Source organism: Natrix helvetica (genome assembly GCF_964273705.1).
Source record: "Natrix helvetica genome assembly, chromosome: 9".
Classification (NCBI taxonomy): domain Eukaryota; kingdom Metazoa; phylum Chordata; class Lepidosauria; order Squamata; family Natricidae; genus Natrix; species Natrix helvetica.
Window position 1 is genome coordinate 26858669 of NC_138560.1, and position 25100 is coordinate 26883768.

At 49.5% G+C, this 25100-nt stretch overlaps 1 protein-coding gene across 4 annotated transcripts in view; it reads right to left on the bottom strand.

Moving 5' to 3' along the window:
- The window catches only part of PABPC4 (poly(A) binding protein cytoplasmic 4), a 35303-nt gene extending 20833 nt beyond the window's left edge, over positions 1–14470 (bottom strand). Inside the window, exon 1 of one of the 4 annotated variants that reach the window (XR_014176211.1) lies at positions 14045–14467. Coding sequence is in view for 3 of the 4 variants with exons in the window: in XM_081962870.1 (XP_081818996.1) it covers positions 14045–14252 (208 nt within the window). In the remaining variant the exon portion in view is untranslated. Of the gene's footprint in view, positions 1–14044 lie in introns of all 4 variants that reach the window. The other 3 variants (XM_081962870.1, XM_081962869.1, XM_081962871.1) reach the window with 3 other exon arrangements.
- Between the last annotated feature and the right edge of the window lie 10630 nt (positions 14471–25100).

The following is a 25100-nucleotide window of genomic DNA, read 5'->3' on the forward strand; positions in this document are numbered from 1 at the left end:
CCCGGTCGCTTGTACCAACCCCCGCGTTCTAGGTGGTCAGGAGTTGCAGACCCAGGGCCTGAGGCTGTTGTTATGCAATGCGAGGTCCGTTGTTAATAAGGCCCCCCTCATTCATGACCTAATTGCGGAGGGGGAGCCGGACCTAATTGCGGAGGGGGAGACCTGGTTGGGCCACGAGGGAGGTTTACCCCTCGTGGAAATGTGCCCACCAGGCTACCGAGCATTTCACCAGCCTAGGGCCCAGGGAAGGGGCGGTGTGGTGGCAGCAATTATTCGGGAGGATTTAGAGCCGAGGGAGTCTACTGTGCCACAGACGTCCGGATGTGAATCCCTTGTTGTGAAATGGGGCCCTGGGAGACAGCTGGGCCTGTTGATAGTATACCTGGCTCCTCGCTATACATCAGCGGCCCTGCCTGAACTCCTCGAGCTGATCGCGGCGGTTGAGACCCCCAAACTTTTAGTGATGGGGGATTTTAACCTACCATCGATGGGAGAAGCATCAGAGGGGGTTCGGGAGTTCATGGCTTCCATGACAGCCATGGACCTGACCCAATTGATTCAGGGCCCGACACACGAGGGAGGTCACACCCTGGACCTTGTTTTTGTCTCTGGCCAGTGGTTGAGTGATCTGGGAGGAGGGGAGTTAACCATCACTCCCCTGTCATGGTCAGATCACTCACTCCTTCGTCTTGACTTCCCTGGTGCTACCTCCCGCTGCGGGGAGGCGGAACTGGAAAGCATTAGATGGTTCCGCCCCAGGCGCCTGATGGAACCGGATAGGTTCCAGACGGAGCTTGGGCCACCACCTGTAACCCTGACCCGCCCCCGGGTAGAGGACCTGGTGGTCGCGTGGAATAATGCGACTACCGGGGCCTTGAACCGGGTGGCGCCTTTGCGGCCTCTCCGGCGGCAACGATCCACCCTGGCCCCTTGGTTTACCGAGGAGATAAGGGTGATGAAATGCCGCAAGAGACGCCTAGAGAGTCGTTGGAGATCCTCCCGTTCCGAATTTGATCGAACACAGGCACGAGCCCATTTAAGGACGTACCTTGTGGCATTGAGAGTGGCCAAACGCCAATATTGTGCCACTCTCATTGCATCCGCAGAGAACCGCCCTGCCGCCCTGTTTCAGGTGTCCCACTCCCTCTTGTTTCAGAGGCCGCGGGAGGCCCCTTTACAGGGCAGAGCAGAGGAATTTGGGAAATATCTGCAGGATAAAATCGCTCAAATCCGGAAGGATTGGGTCCCTGTCAGTGGTTCAATGGAGACATCCGTGGCGAGTCTTGAGGAATCGACCTGGGAGGAGTTTGACTTGGTTGCCATCGAGGATTTGGACAGAATGCGTGGACAACTGCGACCCACCACATGTTTATTGGACCCGTGCCCCTCCTGGCTTGTACTGGCATCCTGGGAGGTTACACGAGACTGGCTCCTGGGCCTAGTGAACGCTTCGTTGACCGAGGGGTCTCTCCCGGTCGCCTTGAAAGAGGCGGTGGTGAGACCCTTGCTCAAGAAGCCTTCCCTGGACCCTCTGGAGCTGGCCAATTATCGTCCTGTCTCCAACCTTCCCTTTTTGGCGAAGGTTGTAGAGAGTGTGGTGGCTTACCAGTTTCCACGACATCTGGAGGAAAATGATTATCTAGACCCGCACCAGTCCGGCTTCCGCCCCGGTCACAGCACGGAGACGGCCTTGGTCGCATTGGTGGATGATCTCTGGAGGGCCAGAGATAGAGGTTGCTCCTCTATTCTGGTCCTATTAGACCTCTCGGCGGCTTTTGATACCATCGACCATGGTATCCTGCTGCGCCGGCTGGAAGGGTTGGGGGTCCGGGGCACCGTTTTGCGGTGGTTCGGCTCCTACCTTTCTGGCCGGACGCAGCGTGTGTTGGCAGGGGAGGAGAGGTCGACCCTACGCCCTCTTACTTGTGGGGTGCCACAGGGGTCGGTCCTCTCACCACTCCTGTTCAACACATATATGAAGCCGCTGGGTGAGATCATCCGTGGTTTCGGGGTGGGATATCATCTGTACGCTGATGATACTCAGCTGTACTTTTCCACCCCGAACCACCCCAACGAGGCCGTAGAAGTGATGTCCCGGTGTGTGGAAGCCGTACGGGTCTGGGTGGATGGCAACCGACTCAAACTCAACCCCTCCAAGACGGAGTGGCTGTGGGTACCAGCTCCCCGGTTCAGCCAATTAATTCCATCATTGGCCATCGGGGGCATCCAACTCGCCCCTGTGGAGCGGGCGCGCAATTTGGGCGTCCTCCTGGATGCCCAGCTGTCCATGGATGACCATGTGACAGCCGTGGCAAGGGGGGCGTTCCACCAGGTTCGCTTGGTGCGCCAATTGCGCCCCCTACTGGACCGGGACGCCTTACGCACGGTCACTCATGCGCTGGTGACGTCTCGCTTGGATTACTGTAACGCTCTCTACATGGGGCTTCCCTTGAAATGCATCCGGAGGCTACAGTTGGTCCAGAATGCAGCCGCGCGGGTAATTATGGGGAGTACTAGGTACTCCCATGTGACACCGTTCCTGCGCGAGCTGTACTGGCTTCCTGTGGTCTATCGGGTGCGTTTCAAGGTTTTGATAATGATCTTCAAAGCACTCCATGGCTCAGGACCTAGTTACTTGCGGGATCGTATTCTGCCCCATACATCCCTGCGACCAATCCGCTCGCACAGAGAGGGTCTCCTCCAGGTGCCGTCCACCAGGCAGTGCCAGGGGGCGGCGCCTAGGAGTAGAGCCTTCTCTGTGGCGGGCCCAGCCCTGTGGAATGACCTCCCCCCGGATATTAGGAATACCTCTGACCTCCGCTCCTTTCGTGTAAAGCTCAAGACCCACCTATTTCAAGTAGCTGGCCTGGCTCAACTTTGATCCAACTATATCGCTCCTGACAGGTTTTTTATTTGGGGTATTTTAATTGTATTAAATTATTTAGGGGTTTTTAAACATTGTGTTTTTTATTGTTTTTTATTCATCAGCTCACCTCCTCCTTGTATATGTATATGTCTTGGTATACGTTTTTGTTATATGTATGTTTGTTTATATATTTATTTCCTATGTTTTATTGTACGCCGCCCCGAATCCTTCGGGAGAGGGTGCGGCTAAGAAATAAATATTTATTATTTATTTATTTATTTCTTAAAAGCTCAGAAACAGGAGGATTATACACAGGAATGGGCAAAATGGATTGATTATATACAGAATAAATACCAGACTAGGAGTTATTATGTAGCCTTTAGGTAAGAATGTTTAGATTGATAGATGATCAGAGTAAATAATATATGGGATGTTTGGAATTGTTAGAGTGGTATACAGCGGAAATCAGGGGGGTGGGTTTGTGTGGGAGGTGGGGGAGGGTTAGGGTGGAGGGCGGGGTAATATATATGTATGAATAAATTAGAAGATGGGATTAACGAAACATTGTTATTTTAGGAGAAATTTATATTAAGCGTTATAGATGTTAAATTAGCTTAGAAAATGGGATCAATGTGCTATTATTATACAATACGAGTAATTTACTTTAAGACGGGGGGAGGGGAGGGGGCAAAGTATTTGGTATAATATTTGAATGTGAATTTTTGCGGGGAGTTGGGGGGGTATAGCATTTGTATGAGATTTACATTGTATGGCGGGGGGGTGAAAAGGGGGAAAATCTGTTTTTACAAAACTCTTTTAATAAAAAAAAAAGTGCTCCCTATTATTGGAGGGCACCGGACCAAAGTTCGGGAGAACAATCTCCTGCGTCCTATGGAAAGGTGTGTTCACCTTTGGTATAAAGGCCGGGACCGATCTGAGGACCACCCTGTCCTGATGGAAAACACAGAGATCCCCTCAGGTAGATAGCGCCCCCAGCTCCGAGATACGCCTGGCCAATGTTATTGCTATCAGGAACGCAAACTTTAAGGTTAGGAGCCAGGGGTGAACTATTCTCAAGGGCTCGAAGGGCAAACGTGTCAGGGCTCTGAGTACCAACGGGAGATCCTAAGTGGGGAACCTGTGGATCATGGGGGGTCGGAGGTTCACCCCCCCGAAGAAACCGTTTGACAGTTGGAAGCTGAGAAAGAGGGATGCGGCCTTCTCCGGCGAGCACCGTGGACAGTGCTGCCGCCTGGCGACGGAGAGTGCTATGGGACAACCCCTTGTCCAACCCATCCTGCAAGAAATCCAGGACCTGAGGGGTGGAAACCGAGGCAGATGCAACATTAGAGGAGGAACACCATTTAATGAACGCCACCCACGTGGAATCATAGATTCTAGTGGTCGCCGGACGTCTCAACACCTCGATAGTCGCAATGACTTTCAAAGAAAGGTTGGCGGTCCTCAGGAGGCTCCGCTCAAGTGCCAGGCGGTAAACTGGAGCCACTGGGAGTCCAGATGGACCAGAACCCCCTGGCACAAAGAGATCTCCCCCGAGGAATCCTCCATGGGGGTGAGACTGACATTTGGACCAAGTCCGCGAACCATGGCCATCTGGGCCAGTGCGGAGTCAGAAGAATAATTTCCGCCCTCTCTGCCTCTACTTTCCTCAGGGTCCCTGGAATCAGAGGGAGGGGAGGAAATGCATAAAGTAGTCCACTCGGCCAACTGCTCCGCAGGGCGTCCATCCCTCCACGCTCCTTGTTGGAAACCTTGAGAAGAAGCGTGGGAACTGTGCGTTTGCCAGTGTTGCAAAGAGGTCCACCAGGGGGGTGCCGAATCACTGACAAATCCTTTGGAACAGATCAGAGTGGAGCTGCCACTCCCTGTGGTCCACGGTTGCACAGCTGATCCAGTCGGCCTGGTGGTTGGTCATGCCCGAGATGTGTTCTGCCACTATCGATGACAAGTGTCTCTCTGCCCATGACCCGAGCTTCAGGGCTTCGAGCCATAGGCTCCTCGAGTGCGTGCCCCCTGACAGTTCACGTGAGCCTTTGTGGCAACATTGTCCATCAAAAGGAGAACATGCTGGTTGGTCAGAAGGTCCCAGAAATGTAGGAGCGTCAGACGAGCTGTCTTCAGTTCCAGCCAGTTTATATTGTGAAGCAAGTCGGACACCATCCACTGACTTTGCACCAGCTGGGAAGCCATCAGCGCCCCCCAGCCGAATAGGCTCGCATCCATAGTGACCGTGATGTGGGCATGTTCCCGGAACTTGGATCCCCGATGCAGCACTGGGGAAAGCCACCACCTGAGTGAGAACCTTACATCTGCTGGCAGATTGATGAGAACCGAGGAGTTGCTGAGAAGTCACCTTTGATATGGAATGAACTCCCACTGAAGGGGCCTGGCGTGCATATGCGCCCACAGCACGATCCCGATGCAAGATAGCATCTTGCCCAGGAGATGGGACAGGTCAAAGATGGAAATGGACTGACTTGCGCATACTTGTCGAATCAAGGTTCGTAGGCTGGATTGGTGGTCTGGGGAGAGCAACACCAGTCCTGCCGCCAAATTTATGATTGCTCCGAGATGAAGAATCTGTCGAGGGAGAGAGATGACTCTTTGAGAAGTTCACTGAGAATCCCAACATCTGGAGCATCCGGATTGTGAGGCGTAGATCGTGCAGCGCCTGAGAGGGGTACTGGGCCTGAACTAATATCTCATTGAGGTAGCATTAGAGTCTCACCAGGATAGACTGCAGGTGAGCCGCCAATGCCCCCAAGATTTTCGTGAAAGTCCACGGAGCAGAAGCCAGCCAAAATGGAAGGGCCCTGTACCGATAATGGGACCCCGACTGTGAGAACCTGAGATACCTGCAGTGTCATGGAAGGATTTGGATGTGTAAGTAGGCCTCTGTGAGATCCACCAACGCCAAGTGTTCCCTTTTCCTGATCCCTTGCAAGATTGACTTTGGGGAGGCCATCTTGAAGCGCCTGTAAACCAGGTAGGCATTCAGACACTTGAGGTCAAAAATCGCCCTCCACAAGTTCCGGTTCCGGCGGCAGCGGCGACGGGCAGCTCTTTGCCCGCTCCGGCTCTCCGGTGGGCTTCCCCACTCCTTGGGGGGCACAGGACACCCCTCAGAGGGGTCCTGCCGGAGGGGCGGAATCGCGGGGAGCTCCTGCAGCGGCGGCGGCCGGCGGGAGGTCTCTCGCGCGCCCAAGGCACCGGGGAGCTAGATCGGAGGGCGCCTCGCGTTTCTGCGCCTCGCGCCTCGCTAAAGCCGTCTGGAGAATGAAGCAATTGAAGGAAGCAGCTGCGGTGCGGTGAGGTTGCTTCTCTCTTCATGCCCTATCTTGCACGAAGAATTAGTCAGCTTTCCTTAAAATAACTTTCGGAGTATTCTGGAGGCGCGGCTGGAGGGAGGGGGGTTTCCCCCCCCTTGGACAAGCGGCGAGGAATAATTTTGCTCTCAGCCCCCGGGGAAGGAGGAGGGGGGAGAGCCAACGAATGAAGCCTCACCCAGGTTGAGATGATTTTCTTTTTAACTTAATTTCACTTTCTACTGTGATTTGAGGACTTTTGGAACTTTTAAAAACTTTGTTATGCCTCTGTGCCCAAAACTGGCAGGGCAAGATGGCACACTTCCGTTGTCTTTATGAATTGTGAAACCTGACTCCACCTTTAAAATTCAGGCTTCTGGTCTTTGTCTCCGTGTCTCCCAGAGGAATCTCTTGTGGATTGGTATTTTTTGAACTTTCTAGGGGAAACCTTTCATCCATTGCCAGACTTATTAGAGAGATTCTCTTCTGCCTGGTTCTTCTGCTCCCGGACCTCACCTGGCTACCCTTCTTTTCTAACTGTTTATCTTATATATGGACTGAACTTCTAATGTTATAAAGGATGGCATCCAAAAGACCACCTCCTGGGAAACCTGGCTTTGCCACGTCTGCTCCAACATCTGTAACATCCAGTCCAGCCACACAGTCAAAGATAACAGAACTGATGCAACCTAAGACTATAGAGATGGACTTTCAACAAATGCTTCAACAAATTTTACAGGGCCAGGAGGAAATCAAGAAGCAGCTAAGGGAAATGAAAGATGAAATTAAAGAAAATCAAGCCCAAATTTATAAGAACTCACAGAGACTGGATCTTGTGGAAGGGGGGGTGGAGGAGGTGAGGGGGGGGGTGGAAGCTGTGCAGAAAGGGAACAAAGATCTTGACATCCAACAGATGAAATTAGAATTTGAGAGAATGTCCTATTATCTTAGATTTCAAAATGTTATAGAAGAAGATGGGGAAAATATAAGGGACATCATGACAAACATTTTGGCTGACTACACACACAAAGAAAAACAACAGATGGGGTGGGATATAGACCTGGTTTATAGAGTGAACTCAGCTTATGCTAGAACACACAATGTCCCCAGGGAGGTTCACATTAAATTCCTTAGAAAAAGCACAAGAGATGAAATTCTGGGTGTACAAAGGGGGCAAGCATTGACATATCATGATATGGAGATAACCATTCTGAAGCAGATCCCTAAGAAGATTAGAGAAAAAAGAAAAAATTATTCGCAATTAGCGAATACATTATACCAGAAAGGGGTGTGGTTTAGATGGTTGATGCCTGAAGGTATGTTGATATTCTGGGAGGAGACAAGAATCAGAATTAATTCACCCATAGAGGCGCAGGCCTTTATGGAAAAAAATAAAACGCTCCTAGAGAAAACACCAGACATTACAACGGACACGCAGGACACGGGAGGGGCCAGAGCTCTGCCAGTGGAGGGAGATGGGGCAATAGCAAGAAGACTCAGATCACAAAAATAAACAAGAAAATCACATTATTATAAATTGACCGAAAGTGAAAATGGAATTATATTTGGATTTTATACTGTAATGTTTAATTTGATTGAATTTAATAATAGAACTAATATGCTGATTGTAATCAATTATATACTAATGCATTATATATAAATGTATACTATGGGTATGGAGGGAGGGGGGCCTCACACATTTTGCAACTGCCAAAATTTGTATACCTGTCCATTTACCCTTTTCCCTATAAATCTTGAAAAACCAATAAAATTTTATTACAAAAAAAATCGCCCTCCACCCCACCAAACATTTTGGAACAACAAAGAGGTTGGAGTAGAACCCCAACCCCCGTTCCGTCAATGGAACCGGTTCTAACGCCTGGATCTCCAAGTGGTGACAAATAGCCAGATCCATCAGGCAGCGCCGTTCCAGGTTCCTCGATGGAGGAAACGTCCTGAAAAAGTTTGGGGGAGAGGAAAGGAACTCCAGCCTCAGACCATCTGTCACTGTGGGAAACACCCAGGCATCCATGGTGATCTGGGCCCATTGACCCACTAAGAGCACCAGGCGGCCGCCTATGGGAAGACTCAGATTCGAGACACTTTCCTCTGCGGAAAGGGGCCACTTGGTCTGACTCTGAAACCTGTTCCTGTCCTGATAATAAGGGCGAGGGTTCTGCCTGTCTGACCTAGATGAAAAATACCTCTGGCCCTGGTAGTCTGGCTCGGGTGCCCTATAAGAGGGTCGGCGGGAGTATGGATCCGGGCCCGTCTCCATCCGTTTGGTATTGGTCGGGAAGACCTTCTTCTTGCCCTTATTTTCAATCAAAATCGGGTCCAGGGCTTCCCCGAACAAGGAGTCGCCCGAGTAAGGGGCGGTTCCACTTGGACTTATTGTCCACCTGCCAATTGTACAGCCAAAGGTGGCATCTGATCTACAGGTGGACAGAGCCTGGGACGCATACTTGATAGAGTCGAGCGTGGAGTCCGTGGAAAACTGAGTGGCGGATATCATTTTGGTAATATCCTGCAATAGCCGTTCCTCAGAAGCCGGGATATGGCCCTGCAGCTGGTGTAACCATAAGACCGTGGTGCTGTTAAAGTAAGAGGCCACAGCCACTGACTTAATGGCCCAGGCATAAGCTTTGAAGTTCTTACGTAACGTTTTGAAATGCAATGGAATAAACAGCCCCGGAAAAGCCGGGGCGGGGGGGTCGGGAGGAAGAGCTTCCTCATCCTCAGAAAACTCTGCCTCACATCGCGTCTCCTCCCCTATGATGGAACCTTCACTGATCAAGGGGAACGTGGCCTGGAAGCCTCCTGGGAAGAAGCCCAATCACTAGGCAGCTTGGCCTGAGACCTCTCACAAGATTGCCTGTGGCCCTCAGAATAAGTCCCCTTGCTGGCTCAAGCCTGTGGCGATGACCTTAGAGATGGCAGAGGCAATAAGCCTTCTGATGCTATCTGGAAGAAAATCCAGATCCTCCAAATCCAGATCCTCTTCAGTGGGCCTCTGTGGCTCAGCACCATTAGGGGCCGAAACAGGGGGAGGGAGATAGTCCCGAGAGGTGCCCTCCAGAGGATCCCCCATAACATCCCTAACTGCCCTGGAAGATGGAGGAGGGGATGCCTAGAGTGCCTGGAAGGCCTGGCAGGGGACCCCTGAGAAGGGCTGAAGCCTCTGACTGGTGACCTGGATCTGTGCAATGGGCTAGGCTTGCTGGCCCAAGCCTCCTGTCGCCTGTCTGTGGGCTCTCTAACCGCAGCCCTAGAAGGGCACTGGGTGGCCAGGAACCTGGAAGTGGCTGTCCTGGTCTGGGGCCTGGGATCGCTCTCCTCCGCCCCCGAGTCCTGGTCTCCCCTGGGGAGCCTGGCCCCTCCTCAGCCCTGGCGGCTGCCATCTACTCACGATCTAGAGGCGCTGCAAATGCCGCTGAAAAGCCCTCAGGTGTTGCGGCTGCAGGAGATTCCTCAGCTGCTTCCGGCTCCAGCAAGTTGCCCCGGCCTCGATAAGAAGCTGCGATGCTGGGGAAGTAGTCGGCAATTGGTGCCACTCCGAAGATGGCCACAGCCTCGTGGCATGCTTCGTGGCCACCCAAGATGGCCACCGCTGCCCGGATCACCACTACGCGATCATAATGTGCCTCCTCGTTGCATGGAGTACCAAACAGCCAGAGCAGACCTCCCGAAGAGCTGTGAATTGCCGCCTGCCACCCCCGAATTCACAGGGACCGGGCAGCGCTCTGCCTGGCAATCGGGTGGGAGAAACAATGCCGATCTGGTTCTCCACCCTCTCCCGATGACAAGGGGAAAACGGCCCCTTTTTAAGGCAGCGCTCAGCGATTTAGAATTTAGACTAGTCCAATTGTTCAAATTGTAACACCATTAAATTTAAGTTTAAGTTTAATTTCCTCAAGCAGGAGCCAAAACACAGTCTGCTTGGACCAAAGACTGAAGGAAACTGGAGCCAAGAGAAGGAGGAGGTGTGGCAAAGAATTTCCCTCAGTCTCTGGACCAATCAGGGTGATTTGATATCCCACGCGTAGCCCCTCCCGCATCACACACTGGAAAACTGTCTTTAGCCACTCACACCTTACCCAACTCTCAAGTGGGTTACTGCAATGCACTCTATCCTCCCATCTCAGTGAGTGGGTCTGGCCTGCTCCAAAAGAGAGGATACATTCTGAATCTCCTTTCTGAGATCCTGCCAGGAAGCCTGCCTTTGGGGTACCAGCCCCTGCCCTTTGGAACTATCTTTCCCCCGAAAGCCCAATAAAGATTGGGTCTGCAGGCCTCTCAAAGGGCCATTGAGCCCTGTGTACTTGGATCAGGATGAGTACTAGCAGTTGGTTATATAGCCTATTTTAGTCCTGAGCAATTTTTAATTTATGTTATCTCAGTGGTATATGTTGGGTTTCTTTTATTTAGGTAAATGATTTTATACAGAATCATAGCATTTGACTTGGGCAATGACAAATATGTTATAAATACATGTTCAAGGCTCATCATTTTCTTTGCAAGCAGACTATGCTAAGTAACTTCCTAGCAAGTCAACTTCAGGCAAGTGTGTCACTTTCTAGACCTTCTGCAACTGAGACACTCAGATATGCCACATCCTTCAGGATTCTATTTTTATACTGAGCAGCACATACGGTGACATATGCATACCAGACCCTGCGCATAGAACTCCGAGCCTTAGGAGTCACGCCAAGAAGTACCTTTAATTGTGAAAGAAGGGGATTCAGAGGGTGAGGAGGGAATGCCTGCTGCCAACACAGGACTTCCATTCATTGCTCAGGTCAGCCTGGACAGTTCAGAAAAACTAACAAGGGTGGTGGCAGTCTGGTTAAGGCACCAAAGTAGAAATCCAGAGACCATGAGTTTGAGTCCCTCCTTAGTCATGAAAGCCAATTGGGTGACCTTGGGCCAGTCTCTCTCTCTCTCTCTCTCTCTCTCAGCCCAGCCCACAGGGTTGTTGTCGTGGAGAAAATAAGAGGATGGTGCACTAGATATGTTCACTGCCTTATTTGTAAAAATAACAGGATACAATTAAATTAAATTAATTACATTAGTGACAATGAAAGACAGCTTGAGTAATAAGTTGCAGATGAGGAGACAAAATACAGGCCTGGGTGGGATTTCTAAAGATTAGGATGCCACTGATGCCAAAAAAGCCAATGCAATCCTAGGCTACATCAACAGAGGGATATAATCAAGATAATGTGAAGTACCACTTTATAATGCCTTGGTAAGATCACATTTGGAGCACTGCATCCAGTTCTGGTTGCCACAATATAAAAAAGATGTTGAGATGCTGGATAGAATGCAGAGAAGAGCAACAAGGATGATTACAGGGCTGGAGGCTAAAATATATGAAGAATGGTTGCAAGAATTGGGTATGTCTATAGTGAAAAGGAGAACCAACAGGATACCAGTGTTCCAATATTTCAGGGGCTGCCACGAAGAGGGTGTCAATCTATTCTCCAAAACACCTGAAGACAGAACTAGAAGCAAGGAACGTAAATTAATCAAGGTGAGAACCAATTGAGAACTAAGAAGAAACATCCTTAACAATAAGAACAATTAACTAGTGGAATGGCTTCAGAGGCTGTTGGTGCTCGGTCACTGGAGGCCTTTAAAGAGACTGGATAGCCATTTGTCCAGAGGGCTGTGATGGTGAGCCTATGGCATGTGTGTCGGACGTGGCACACAGAGCCATCTCTCCGGGCACGCCAGCCGTCGCCCGTTGTTCTTCCGGGTTCAGTCCAGCTGGTCTCCACGTGGGCAGGAGTGCTGGAAACCAGAAGGACAGCTCTGCACAGGGAAGCTGAGCTTTCAGTTTCTGGCACACACGTGCATGCCGGCCAGCTGGTTTTTGCATGCACATGCGTGACAGAAACCGGAAGCTCAGCTTCTCCATGCGTGCATGCGTGCTGGGAACTGCTTTCTGGTTTCCGGCGCTCCCCCGCACACACACACTCCTGTATAGGGTCTCCTGTTTAAGCTGGGGCTGGATAGAACAGGGCTGTCAAACTCCCGGCCTCAGGGCTGGATGTGTCATGCGCTGCCCATGCCCACACCCGGTTTAGCAAAGGGGGGAAAAGTCCCGATAGGTCATGTGATGCCACTGTGACGACGTGAGTTTGACAGCCCTGGACTAGAAGACCTCCAAGGCTCAGTTGTCTTTCTTTATCCAAAGTAGCCTCCATTTAAATGGTTAAATTGGGCAACATTTATTTATAGTAGGAAGGAGTGTTCCAGAGTTGCCGGTAACTCCAGCATTATCTCTTTGCAACTGAAAGGAAAAGGCAATTTGAAACAGAAGCAAGTAATACAGAAAAACTTGAGAATTGGGGGGATCTTTACCTGCAGACATTTCTCCAACACCCATAGCTACCTGCTAATAATAAACTACTAAAATAAAGATGGTTTTGGTTTTGAGCATTGGCACAGTTACGGTAGAGGTTATTCAGCACTGCGTAATGTTCTACCTTTCTGAAACACCATCGGAAATCAGGTTTGCTGATAACGGATGCATTTATAAAATTTCTATCCCATCTTCTGAAACTCAAGAAAGTTTCCTCACAGGTATATTATAATATCAGTCTTGACTCCCTACCTCGACGACATCTATGATGGTTTCCAAGTAATTTACTGCCACCTTTCAGCAGTCTACAGTTTCCTCAAGTCATATTACTATGGTGGAACAAGAAATAATATATTGATCCATTCATGTCACTGATGGGTCACATGGCTAATGAAAGACCATTTCAAGGCTGAATAGAATTACCCAGGACAAAATCTTTTGAATTTCCACAGAACACAACTTATGTTTCTGATTATACGGGAAAGACCAAAATGGAACGTAAGCTATAAACCACACTGGCAGAGTTCACACAAAATGCTAGGCTGGAAGGAAAAAACCTCCCACATTGCGATGTGTGACCTAATTCCTGATAGCGGATGGAGTCCAACCCTGAATCTCAGCTTGTTTGGAGGTTGAGCTTGGAAATGTTCCAAAATAACATTATCCATTTGCGTTCAGCCTAGAGACATCCTTTTCATGATACTGTGTGAGCACCCTTTTTAGAATCGGGATCAATCTTTAATCTAAAACTCACAATTGGGCACAAACTTCAAATTTATATACCCACCCAAAAACATTTCTCTAGAAAGCAGCCGTTAGCTACATGTTCCTTCTCCAGTGCTCAAAGCAATCAGAGGAGGCTCTTCATTAAGAAGCTGAATAGAGACTCCTCTGCCTGCCTCAAGGAGTGAGCAGCTCACAAGAGGAAACCCTCCACATTCCAATAAATCATTGGACTCTCTTGGGGGGTTCCTACTGCAGCGTCAATGAAAGGCCTTTTCTAAACCTGCCCTTTAGATCACACCCTAAAAACTACTAAAATAAAGATGCTTTTGGTTTGAGAGAGCACAGAACAGCCCCCTGTTCAGTACAGGGTCCCTGGGTGACCACCCTCCAGGCCTCTTGAGGGACAGGAGCATGAATGGGCCATGACCAGAAGCAGAACTTGGAGAGACCAGCAGGAATCTCGGTGCGGCCAACGGACTGGCTAGGAAGACCCCAGAAGGTGGCACTGGGAAGCCGCATCCCCTTTGCTGCCAAGGAGCCCACCTGGAGGCCCTGCCGGGCCAGCAGACCAGACAGGTGTAAAAAGCCTGTCCCAGAACGGAGGGAGGGAGGAAAGAAGGGTTGCTAAATCTGGGCCTGGAGCTCCTTCAGTGCTTTCACTCCCACCTCATGAGGAAAGGATTTAGGGGTGGGAGGGGGGCTCCCCTCAGAAGGGAGGCCTCGGGGGCGGGGGGGGGTTGGGGGTCCGCTGCCCCTCACCGTCTCCGGGCTGCTGGAAGTTGACGTAGGCGTAGCCGAGCGAGCGCCGGGTGATCATGTCCCTGCAGACGCGGATGGAGAGGACGGGCCCGGCGGGGCTGAACTTCTCGTAGAGCAGCGCCTCCGTCACCTCGGGGTGCAGGTCCCCCACGTACAGCGACGCCATCGGGTAGCTGCTCCCGGCGGCGGCGGCGGCGGCGTTGTTCATCTGGGCGGGCGGCTGTTGCGGGGCGGCGGACAGGCGGGGCAGGGCCTCGGGGAGCCTCTCCGCACGCCGCCAAGGCCTCCGGGCGAGGATCCGGGCCTCTTCCGCCCAGGGGCTCCTCCCCTCCCTCCCTCCTCCCCCCACCCGCCAAGCTGCGGCCGAGAGCGCCCCGCGGAGCCCTTCACGGGCCGCGCCGAGGCCTCCCAGCCGCCGCCGCCGGGCCTGCACGGGCCCCCGCAGCAGCAGCAGCCGCAGCAGGAGGGGGCGGGGCGGGGAGGGGCGGCGGGGCAGCGCCCCTGCCGGCGGAGGCCGGGAGGTGCCGCGCGGGGCGCAAGGTTTGGGGTCCCGGTCCCGCCTTCAGGTCTCGCTTTGGTTTCGGGCTTATATTGCAAGCTATGTTGTATAAAGCTGATGCAGGCAGTCCTCGACTTATGACCACAATTGAGCCCAGATGTTCTGTTGCTAAGTGAAATTTCTTTCTGAGTTTTGCCCCATTTTTCCACCTTTCTTGCCACTTCTTCCTTCTTGTTCTGCCTTCAGGTGCCTTGGAGAATAGTTTGACTCCCTCTTCTTTGTGGCAACCCCTGAGATACTGGAAGGCTGCTATCATGTCTCCCCTAGTCCTTCTTTCTCTTAAGCTAAACATGCCCAGTTCCTGCAACCTTTCTTCATATGTTTTAGTCTCCAGTCCCCTAATCCTCTTTGTTGCTCTTCTCTGCACTCTTTCTAGAGTCTCCACATATTTTTTTACATTGTGGAGGCCAAAACTGGATCCCGTATTCCAAGTGTGGCCTTACCAAGGCATTATAAAGTGACATTAACCCTTCACGTGATCTTGATTCTCTGCCTCTGTTGATGCAGCCTAGAACTGTGTTGGCTTTTTGGCAGCTGCTGCCCACGGCTGGCTCCTATTTAAATGGTTGTCCACTAGGACTCCAAGATCCCTCTCACAGTTACTACTGTTGAAAAAGGTACCACCTATACTGTAGCTGTGCATTTCGTTTTTCTTGCCTAAATGTAGAACTTTTTTCACCATTGAATTTCATTTTGTTAGATAGTGCCCAATGTTCAAGTCTGTCAAGATCCTTCTGTATCTTTAGCCTGTCTTCTGGAGTGTTGGCTACACCTGTCAGCTTGATGTCATCTGCAAATTTGATGAGTTCCCCATTTATCCCCTCGTCCAATAGATGTGGTACCATTCCAAGCAAGGCGGTGAACAATTTCTGAGACTTCTACTCACGTGCATGCACTGGTTCCTGATACAAAGTTTACTATGCTGGGAGTTTTGAGTATCTCATCTTTCCTAAAGAATTGCTAGCTACCCAGTACAACTTTGACACTTGGCCAATTGTGGAGAAAAAAATGAAAGCAGAAGCAGAAAAATAGAAAAAAGCAGTTCTATTCTTGACAGTCAGCAATAGGACACTGGGAGGCCGTCATTCAGTTACCATCAGTTGACAAATTGTGTAGAGAAAATTTATCCCCGGCTTCCTATGCAGGGATAAGTCAACCGCAATTGCCATGGCCCACTGCTAACTCTGTCACATTTGATTCAACGCTGCTCATAGAAATCTCTGTATAACTTGCTGTGCCTCACCATCGGAGTGATCTCTCTTCCCATCAATAGCTAGAGGGAGAGTGGTGTAACCAGAATGAGATGAGGGTGACGGGCGCAAGTCTCCAGTTGCTTTGTGACCCAAGAAGAGGCCTTAACTTTGGGTGTGTGGAAGTAGAGCCTCTCCCTTTCTAATCCCAAGAACTCAAAAGCCCTGGATGGACCCAAGTGGCATTGGAGGCTTCTGTAGAGGCTTCTGTAGGCTTGAGGGGAAAGGGGGCCTACTTCCAGGAGTGACTCACCCTCCCCCAGAGTAGCCTAGGGCAGGATTACAAAAACAATGGGAAGTTGTTTGTTTGTTTGTTTGTTGTATTTATGTTGCTGCCTATTCGCCCATGGTGATTCAAGGCAGTTTACATAATTTAAAACCACATTAAAAAACAATAAAACTAATGAAAGAATCAAATAAATTAATATAATAAAATCACCTGCTGCCCCCCCCCCCGAGACAGCAGATCACATGAGCCATTTAATGGGCTCCATCCTGCTCTGGGTTCCCCAGGCCCCTGGCAGAACCAGGTCTTCAACGCCTTCTGGAAGAGAATTAGAGAGGGGGGCGTTCTAATCTCTGGAGGGCTGATGTTTCACAGAGAGAAGGAGCCATCCTGGAGAAGACCCTCCTTCTGGGTCCCACCAGGTGTATCTCCCTCAGGGATGGGACCCACGACATTCCCTGCCTCCCCACTGGGATGGGTCGGGTAGATGTGACCGGCAAGAGACGGTCCCTCCGATCACCTGGTCCCTCGTCCCATGAAGGGCTGACAGCCAGCACCTTGAATTGCACCCGGAAGCAAACAGGCAACCAATGCAGCTCCCGCAGGAGATGCGATACATGCGCACACCAGAGTCTGCACAAAGCCATGCGGCCGCTGAGTTTTGCACCAACTGGAGCTTCCGGATGCTCTTCAAGGGCATGTAGAGCACGTTGCAATAGTCAAGACGGGAAGTGACTAGGGCATGAGTGACTGAGCAGGGGCTGTTGGTCCAGGAAAGGCCGTAATTGGCGCACAACCTGCAGTTGCACAAAGGCCCTCCTGGCCAAGACTGCAACCTGCTCTTTGAGCAGGAGTCGTGAGTCCAGGAGAACCCCCAGATTACGCACAGGGACTGTTTAGGCTAGTGCCACTCCATCCAAGATCAAAGGTGGCAATTGTCCATGGGCCAAAGAACCCCAAACCCAGAGCCACTCAGTCTTCAAGGGTTTCGTTTCAACCCGTTGCCTCTAACAATCCAGCCCCTAAGAGCCTCCAGGCACTGCGAGAGGAAGGACACGGCATCGCTTAGCTCACCACAGTTGAGATATACAGCTGAGTTGTATAGCATATTGGAGAAACCTCTGTCCATGTGACGGATGATCTCACCTAACGGCTTCATACACATGTTGAATAGGAGCGAAGAGAGTACTGAGCCCTGCAGGACCCCACAAAGCATTGGGCACAGGCTGGATCTCTCTCCTCCTATCAACGCTAACTGAGAGCGGCCACAGAGGAAGGAAGTGAACCAGGATAGCACAAGGCCTCCACTCCCATCCCCTGAAGCCGCCCCAGGATAATACCATGGTTGTGTGCGGCCCTCCCGAGCTGTTTTCACTGGCAGAGTGTTGCAGGATGCCGTGGCAGCTGACAATGGAGCTAGGGAGCCTGTCTTCGCTGGCAGAAGCACCACAGGCCAGTCCTCTGCTGTTTCCAGGGCGGCCCTGGATGACCCAGGGCGGATCTAAGTACCCTGCGAGCCGAATCTGGGCCCTGGGTCTTGAGTTTGACACCCCTGTCCTATACCATTTCAGACAAGTGACTGTCCAGTCTCTTCTTAAAAACTTCCAGTGCTGAAGCACCCACAACATTTTTTTTTAAACCAAGTTTTATTGGTTTTCAAATATATAGGGAAGGGTAAATAGGTATACAAAATTTTTTGGCAGCTTTCATACTGCTGGTGGAGATCCCAGCACGGTGCTCATTTATATAACATTGTACAACAAATTTATAGAAGAAAACAGTAAACCAAACCTTACTCTGTATTGTTAGTCTTGTGTTCCTACATGTTTCTCTGTCGTTTTCTAATATATCACTAACTGCTATTGTTCCAAATAATTTTATTTTTGAGATCTGAGCCTTTTCGATATTGCTTCTTCCCCCCTGTCGCCAGAGAGAGCCTCAGTGCCCCCCTCCTTCCCGTCTTGGATCTTACTGTCTTGTGTTTTACTGTCTCCTTCACTACTCCCACTCTGTTCCTCCTCTGAGAGTGGAACATTCTTTTTAATGAAGGCCTCCACCTCCTGAACTGTATTGATTCTGATCCTGTTTCCCTCCCAGAAGATTAACATCCCCTCCGGAATCAGCCATTTAAACCAGATCCCTTTTTCATATAAATTTTTTGCTAGAGAGGAAAATTTCCTCCTTCTATCGCTTATTTTTTTCGGGATCTGTTTGAGAATGGTGATCTCTTCACCCTTATATTTCAATGGTCCCTCCCTTTGGGTCGCAAGTACCTCGTCCCTTGTGGATCTCCTGACAAACTTAACATGTATCTCCCTCGGAACATTGTGTCTTCTAGCATATGCTGAATTTATCCTATAAGCTAAATCCATATCCCACCATATTTGTTTTTTATCTCTCTTGAGATAATCTGCTAAAATTGTACTCATAATATCTTTAAGGTTTTCATTCTCTGTTTCTGGTAAGTTCTGGAATCTAAGAAAAAAGGACATTCTTTCAAATTCTACTTTTGTCTGAAAGTTTTCCATATCTATGTTTCCCTTATGCATTGCTTTCACTTCTTCCCCCAGCCCCGCCATTCCGTCCTCTAACACCAAAATTCGTTGTGTATTTCCAGCTATATGTTCTTTAACCACTCTGAGTTCTTCTTTGATCTCAGCCCTCAATTCTGTCCCTTCATAAGTTCTTTAAACATTTCCGTAACAGATAATTCCTTAGGATCCTCCCCAGCCACTGCTTTCTGCAACATTGACGATATCTTAGACTGTTGCATCGTGGGACTTGGGGCAGCCGATGAGGGGGCTGAGTGCGCTTTGCCGGTAGGGGGTTTCCTTGCCGCCGTTTGTTTAAGTTCAGAGATGCCAAGGGAAGTGGTGTCAGAGGGTTTCACAGCTACGCTGGTCTCCAAAGGAAAACAATCACAACGGCACCCAATTTGCAGTTCCAAGAGTAAAATACACCAAGATGAATGGAGAGAAAAGTCAGCCAAAGATCAGAAGATCCTACACAGGAGGAGGTCCCAGTTTCCCTTTGGGAGAGTAAACAAACAATCCACTTTTCTTTGTTCTCTCTTTGGGAGTAACTTCAGAGGACAGACTTCATTTGCATAAAGACAAAGAAAGAGGGGCGAGCGCCATCTTGGCCCTCCCCTTCGCAGGGAAAGAAGTCGCCAAAGGTTTTTTGTTTTAAAACAACAGTTCAGAGTCGTTTCCAGCAATTGTGAAAGTCATTTTCAATTAAAAGTCAAATAAATCAGTCTTTTAACCCTCTCTCTTCCCGAGGGTCCATTTTCAAAGCCGCTTAGTCCGAGGGGGGGGGAATGGTAAACCCCCCTCTCTAATCTCTCTTCAAGGACAGAAACACAAAAGACTCACAAAGTGATTGTTGCTTTTCTCCTAAATCCTCCAAGAGCATCGGTCAGGATCCCCACCTTCAGTCTCCAGCTGCACTTCTCCAACTTTTCTTTTAGCCTCCGGAGCCATCCGACGAGAGGGCGGGCAGCGCGAAGCTGTCTCTCGCCCCCCCTCCGCTCCCCAGCTCCTAGGCGAAGCTGAAAAGCACCCCAGCTGGCTGCCGCCACATGCGGGGTGCCTCGGCCAGCTGCCCTTCGGCAGGACCCCCCTACAAGGGCTCCTGTGTCCCCTAAGGGACCCACCGGGGAGACGAGCGGCGGACAAACGTGTCCGTCATTGTCCGATCCCGGAAGTCGGTCAGCACCCACAACATTTGATGGCAAGCTCTTGCACTGGTTAATTGTCCTCACTGTTAGGAAGTTTCTCCTTAATTCCAGATTGCTTCTCTCTTGATTAGTTTCCATCCATAGTTTCTTTTTCTGGCCTCTGGTGCTTTGGAAAATAAGTTGACCCCCTCCTCTTCACAGCAGCTCCTCAAATACTGGAATACTGTTATCATGTACTGCTAATACTTCTTTTCTCTAGATTAGCCAAACCCAAATCCTGCAACCGTTCTTCATATGTTTTTGTCCCCAGGCCTTTAATCATCTTAGTTGCTCTTCTTTGCAACTTTTTCCAAATGTCAACATTTTTTTTGTAATGTAATAAACAAAACTGGATGCAGTATTTCAGGTGTGGTCTTACCAAGGCTTTATAAAGTGGTACTAATACTTCATGTGATTTTGGTTCTATGCCTCTGTTTATACAACCTAGTTTGATATTAGTTTTGGCTGCTGCCACCACTACTGGCTCATGCTTAAGCGATCATCCACTAGGACTTCAGGGTCCCTCTCATAGTTACTGTTTTTGAACCAGGTTTCACCTAATCCAGTGTTAGCTAACCTTTTTGTCTTCATGCGCCAAAAGCCTCCACGCACACACAACAGCGGGCGTGCCTGCGGCCACACCCATAATACAATGCATGCGCAACACACACACACAATGTGCACCCCTCCCCTTGTGCATGCACGACCGACCCCCCTGCATCCCGTTTTGGGCCTAGCAGACCTCCCAGAAGTCACCTGGAACCAAAAACAGGGGGCATTGCCCTCCCGCGCTCCCCCCACCCCATGCATGCCTACGCTGTTAAGGTGTTAGGTCTGCCTTGTATGCAGCTTTACTGCTCTCTAGCATTCATCTCCATTGTTCAGTGATGCATTTCCTGCCTCTCTAGGATTTACCTCTACCTGCTCCTGTGAGGCAGGTCTTGTTCCTGTTGGATGTATATAGTTATATTCTCAATGGCTTGTATAGTCTTTTAACTTCATTTTGATTATACAGCACGTGCTGCAGAGACCTGGAAATGCAGAGCTGCCAGCAGGAGGTGCACATGCATGCGCGGTGGAGCTCAGCTGGGTCAACGGCTCGCATGCCAGCAGAGAGGCCTCCATGTGCCACCTGTGCCATGCGTGCCATAGGTTCACTGTCACGGACCTAATTTGTACTTGTACCTTTGTTTTTCCTGCCTAGGTGTCAAAGCTTGCTTCTCTGCACATTAAATTTCATTTTTTTTGGCTAGGGCCCATGGTTCAAGTCTGTCAAGATCTCTCTGGATTCTGAGCTTGTCTTCTGGGGTGTTGGCTATTCCTGCCAGCTTAGTGTCATCTGCAATTCTATTCCCTCATCTAAGTCATTTATGAAGATATGGAAGAGTCCTGGGCCTGAAACAAAACCTTGTGGTACCCCACTGCCTACTTCCCTCCATGTGGATGTTAATACCATTAAGGACTACTTGCTGAATACAGTCTGTCAGTCAGTTACAAATCCATCTGATTTTGATGTTCTCTATCCCCCTTTTTTCTAACTTACCAAGAAGTAGGTTGTGGTCTGCTTTGTCGAATGTCTTGCTGAAGTCTAAGTATACTTTGTCCACAGCATTTTGGTGGTCTACTAATTTAGTCACTTTGTCAAATAATGAAATAAGATTGGTTTGGCATCATTTGTTTTTAACAAACACTTGCTAGCTTTTACATAGTTATAACTCCATTTGTTTCTAGGCATTCACAGATCTGTTTTTTATTATTTTTGCCAGTATCTTCACAGGTATTGATGTCAGGTTCTTGGTCTGTAGTTTCCTGGGTCTGTTGTTTTTCCTTTTTTGAAAATGGGAATCACATCAGTTCTTTTCCAAACCTCAGTAGTTCCCTGGTGCTTCAGGATTTTTGAAAGATATGGTACAGTGGTTCTGAGACAAAATTTGCCAGTTCCTTCAGAATTCTAGGATTTAATCCGTCAGGTCCCGGTGATTGATATTCATCAGGATCAGATAGATATTCTCTAACCATTGTCTTGCTTATTAATTTCTATTTCTATTCTGTCTTTTATGGTTATATTTCTGGTCGATTAGGCTATAGGTTTTTTTTGCATGAAGACCGATAGAAAGTATGTGTTAAGCAGTTCTGCTTTCTCTCTGTTGCCTGTTACTTCCTTGCCATCTTCTCTTTTAAGTGAACCTATTGTTTCCTTGACTTTTTTTCTTGTTATTTACATGTTGAAATAAACTTTTTAAATTATCTATTATTTTTGTTGCAAGTCTTTATTAATTCTGAGTTTTGTTTTCCTGTCTTCATCTTTACAAATTTGGGCTATCTGCTGATATTATTCTACCTTAGTTATGTGTCCTCTTTCCATTTTTTGTACTTTTGTACTTTTTGTCTTTCAGTTTATCATAGAGATCTTTGTGCAACCATGCTGGTTTCTTCTTGGATTTCTTTTTTTTTTTCTTTTTCAGTGGTATTGTGTTAGACTGGGCTTCTATGATCATATTTTTCAGTGTTTCCCACACTTCTTGAGTTGTTTTCCCCTTTAGGATTTTTATCTATGAAATTTTGCTTAGGCTCTCCCTGATTTTGTTAAAATCATCTCTTTTAAAGTCTAAGACTCTGGTAAGGATTATGTTCTATTGCTTGTGTTGCATTATATTTTGAATTCCAGTATGACATCGTCATTCTCGCTCAAGGTTCTGTCAACTTCAACTCCCTCTATCACTTCTTCTCTATTAGAAAGAATTAGGTCCAGTATAGCTTTTCCTCTAGTTCCCTTTTGGATGACAAAGTTGTCAGCTAATTTGATTAGGAATCTGTTCGATCTCCCACTTGATATTGGGGTAGTTAAAGTCTCCCATTACTACTGTGGTATGGTTCCTACATACATTGGTTAATTGTTTAGCAAAAAGTTCATCTATTTCTTCTGCTTGGTGGGTGGGCCTACGCTTATAACAGGGATGTCAAACTGGTGGCCCATGGGCCAGATACGTCCCGCGCAGGCCACATCCACCCCAGCTCTGCGAAGGGGAAAACGTCATGAAACGTCTCGTGATGGCAACATGGCGCTGCGAGTTTGACACCTGTGGCCTATAGCAACTTCATTCTTTTTTCCTTTTATATTGGCCCCTATGGATTCTAGGTTTTCATCCTTGGTTTTGTGGGTTTCAGTACAGATGTCATGATCTTTTATGTATAATGGAACTCCACCTCCCCTTTCCTTAGGTCTGTTTCTTTTGAATAGTTTGCATCCTTCCATCCATACATTCAGTCATGGCTTTCCTCCCATTGTGTTTCAATAATGGCAGCTATGATGCCATGTCTGCCTTCATGTACTCGTACTTCAAGTTCCCCCCGTTTCTTTCCTAAACTTTGAGCGTTTGTGTCTAGGCATTTGAGTCCTTTGTGTTTCTTTTATCTCCTATTTTGTAACTGGGTTTTCCATCCTTCCCATCACCCTTCATTGTGTTTTTCTGTTTTGCTTCTTTCTCTTTGCTCCCTACCTCCTTATAGGATTGGCTGCCTAGTGGTTTTTGCTTGGAATAAGGTCCTAAAGGTCTTGAAAACTGCCCTCCCCTCCCCGCTCTCAATGTAAGTTTAAAGCCCTCCTGATAGGATGAGCCAGTTGTTTTCCGAATATATTCTTTCCAGTTCTTGTGAGGTGCATTCCAACCCTTGCCAGGAGCCCTTCATATCATCGTGAGGGTGAAGCTATGCCACAGATCCCTCTCTGTGGGCACCATCACCGGCCAGCTGGTTTTCAGGTCTCTGCTGCACAAGCGTGGGGGGAGGGGTGCATGCGGGAGACACATGTGCACATGCGCAGGGGGCAGGGCACATGTGAGGGAGCACACATGCATGTGTGGGAAGGGCGGGGGAGCACAGGGGTCATGGCACATTGCATTATTTCTGTTGCAAAGCAAGACAGTTGTTAAGTGAGTTTTGACCCATTTTACAACCCTTCTTGTCACATGTTGTTAAGTGAATTGCTACAGTTGTTAAACTAGTCACACGGTTGTTAAGTGAGCAAAGTCAGTGGGTTTCCCCACTGACGTTGCAGGTCAGAAGGTCACAAAAGGAGACCATATGACCCCGGGACACTGCGACCGTCATTAATATGAGGCAGTTGTCAAGCGTCCCAATTTTGATCGCATGACCGTAAGTCGTTTTCTTCAGTGTTGTTGTAATGACACTGAAGAACGGCCACTAAACAGATGCTTCTAAGTAGGGGAGAACCTGTGTTTTTTCTGTTACGCATGTCCAGAGCCCCGGAACAGAATTGAGGAAGAAATGACATTTCTTTTTGCGGCTTTGCAAAAACAGCTCCCGGCCTGTTAACTGCCCCTTCCTGTTTCCTCCCCGCCCCTTTTGCACCCCTCCCCCTCAATTGGGCCCTCTATAAATAGAGGCCTCCTCCGGGAAGGCATGACAAGCAGGCAAGCTGTGGCTGGAGCCAAGCCTATTCTTAGCGCTTTGGCAGAGAGAGCTCCGTAGCCACCCTCTCCTCCCCTTCCCTTTGCCTCTTCTCCTTTGGGGCGCTGGGACAGCCCCCTAATCCAGCCCAAAGGCCCCCTTGAGAAGATTTCCATGGACACAGAAGACTGAAAGCCAGCAGCGGGGAGTCCTGGGCATCTGGAGCATTGGCCGCCCATGAAAGAGCTGTGCGTTTGGGTGCCCTTTCCAAGGCACCTGGCTCTCCCCCAGGGATGGGGAAGCCCAGCCCCGCTGTCTCCTGCTGCTCGGTCGGGCTGCCTCCCTGGCAGAGATCATCCTGCAAACCTGCTGCAGGCGAGCCAGGATCAGGACGCTAGCAAAGCAGGGCCCGGGGGGGGGGGGGGGGGGCTGAGCCCCAGGACGGCTAAACCCAGCGGGGCAAAGAACGAGCGGCTGGGAGGTGTTCAGAGGAAGCTATTGAGGCACTGCTGAGGAGCCCAAGGGTGTGGGGGTCCCTCAGTTTCAGCCAGAGGGAGAACCCAGGCTGGAGAAGAGGAGGACGGGGCCCTGGGCACCCCGCTGGCCCCGGAATCAAAGCCAAATGTTGCCTGCAGACGGCACTCAAAGGGACGGGGCCCTGGTGACCCCTTTACAGCGATCGTTTTGATCCTCCTCTGGAGCTCCAGCTATAGGCAGTCCTTGACCTGCAACCGTCCATTCTGTAACCCTTCAAAGTTACAATGGCGGTGCACAGATGGTGGTTATGACTCGTCCTCAGAGTTCTGGCCATCCCAGCAGTCCTGCTTTCTTGTTATCAGGGTGCTTGGTAACTAGTACACATTTACGACCATCTGCAGCCCCTTGCAATGGGG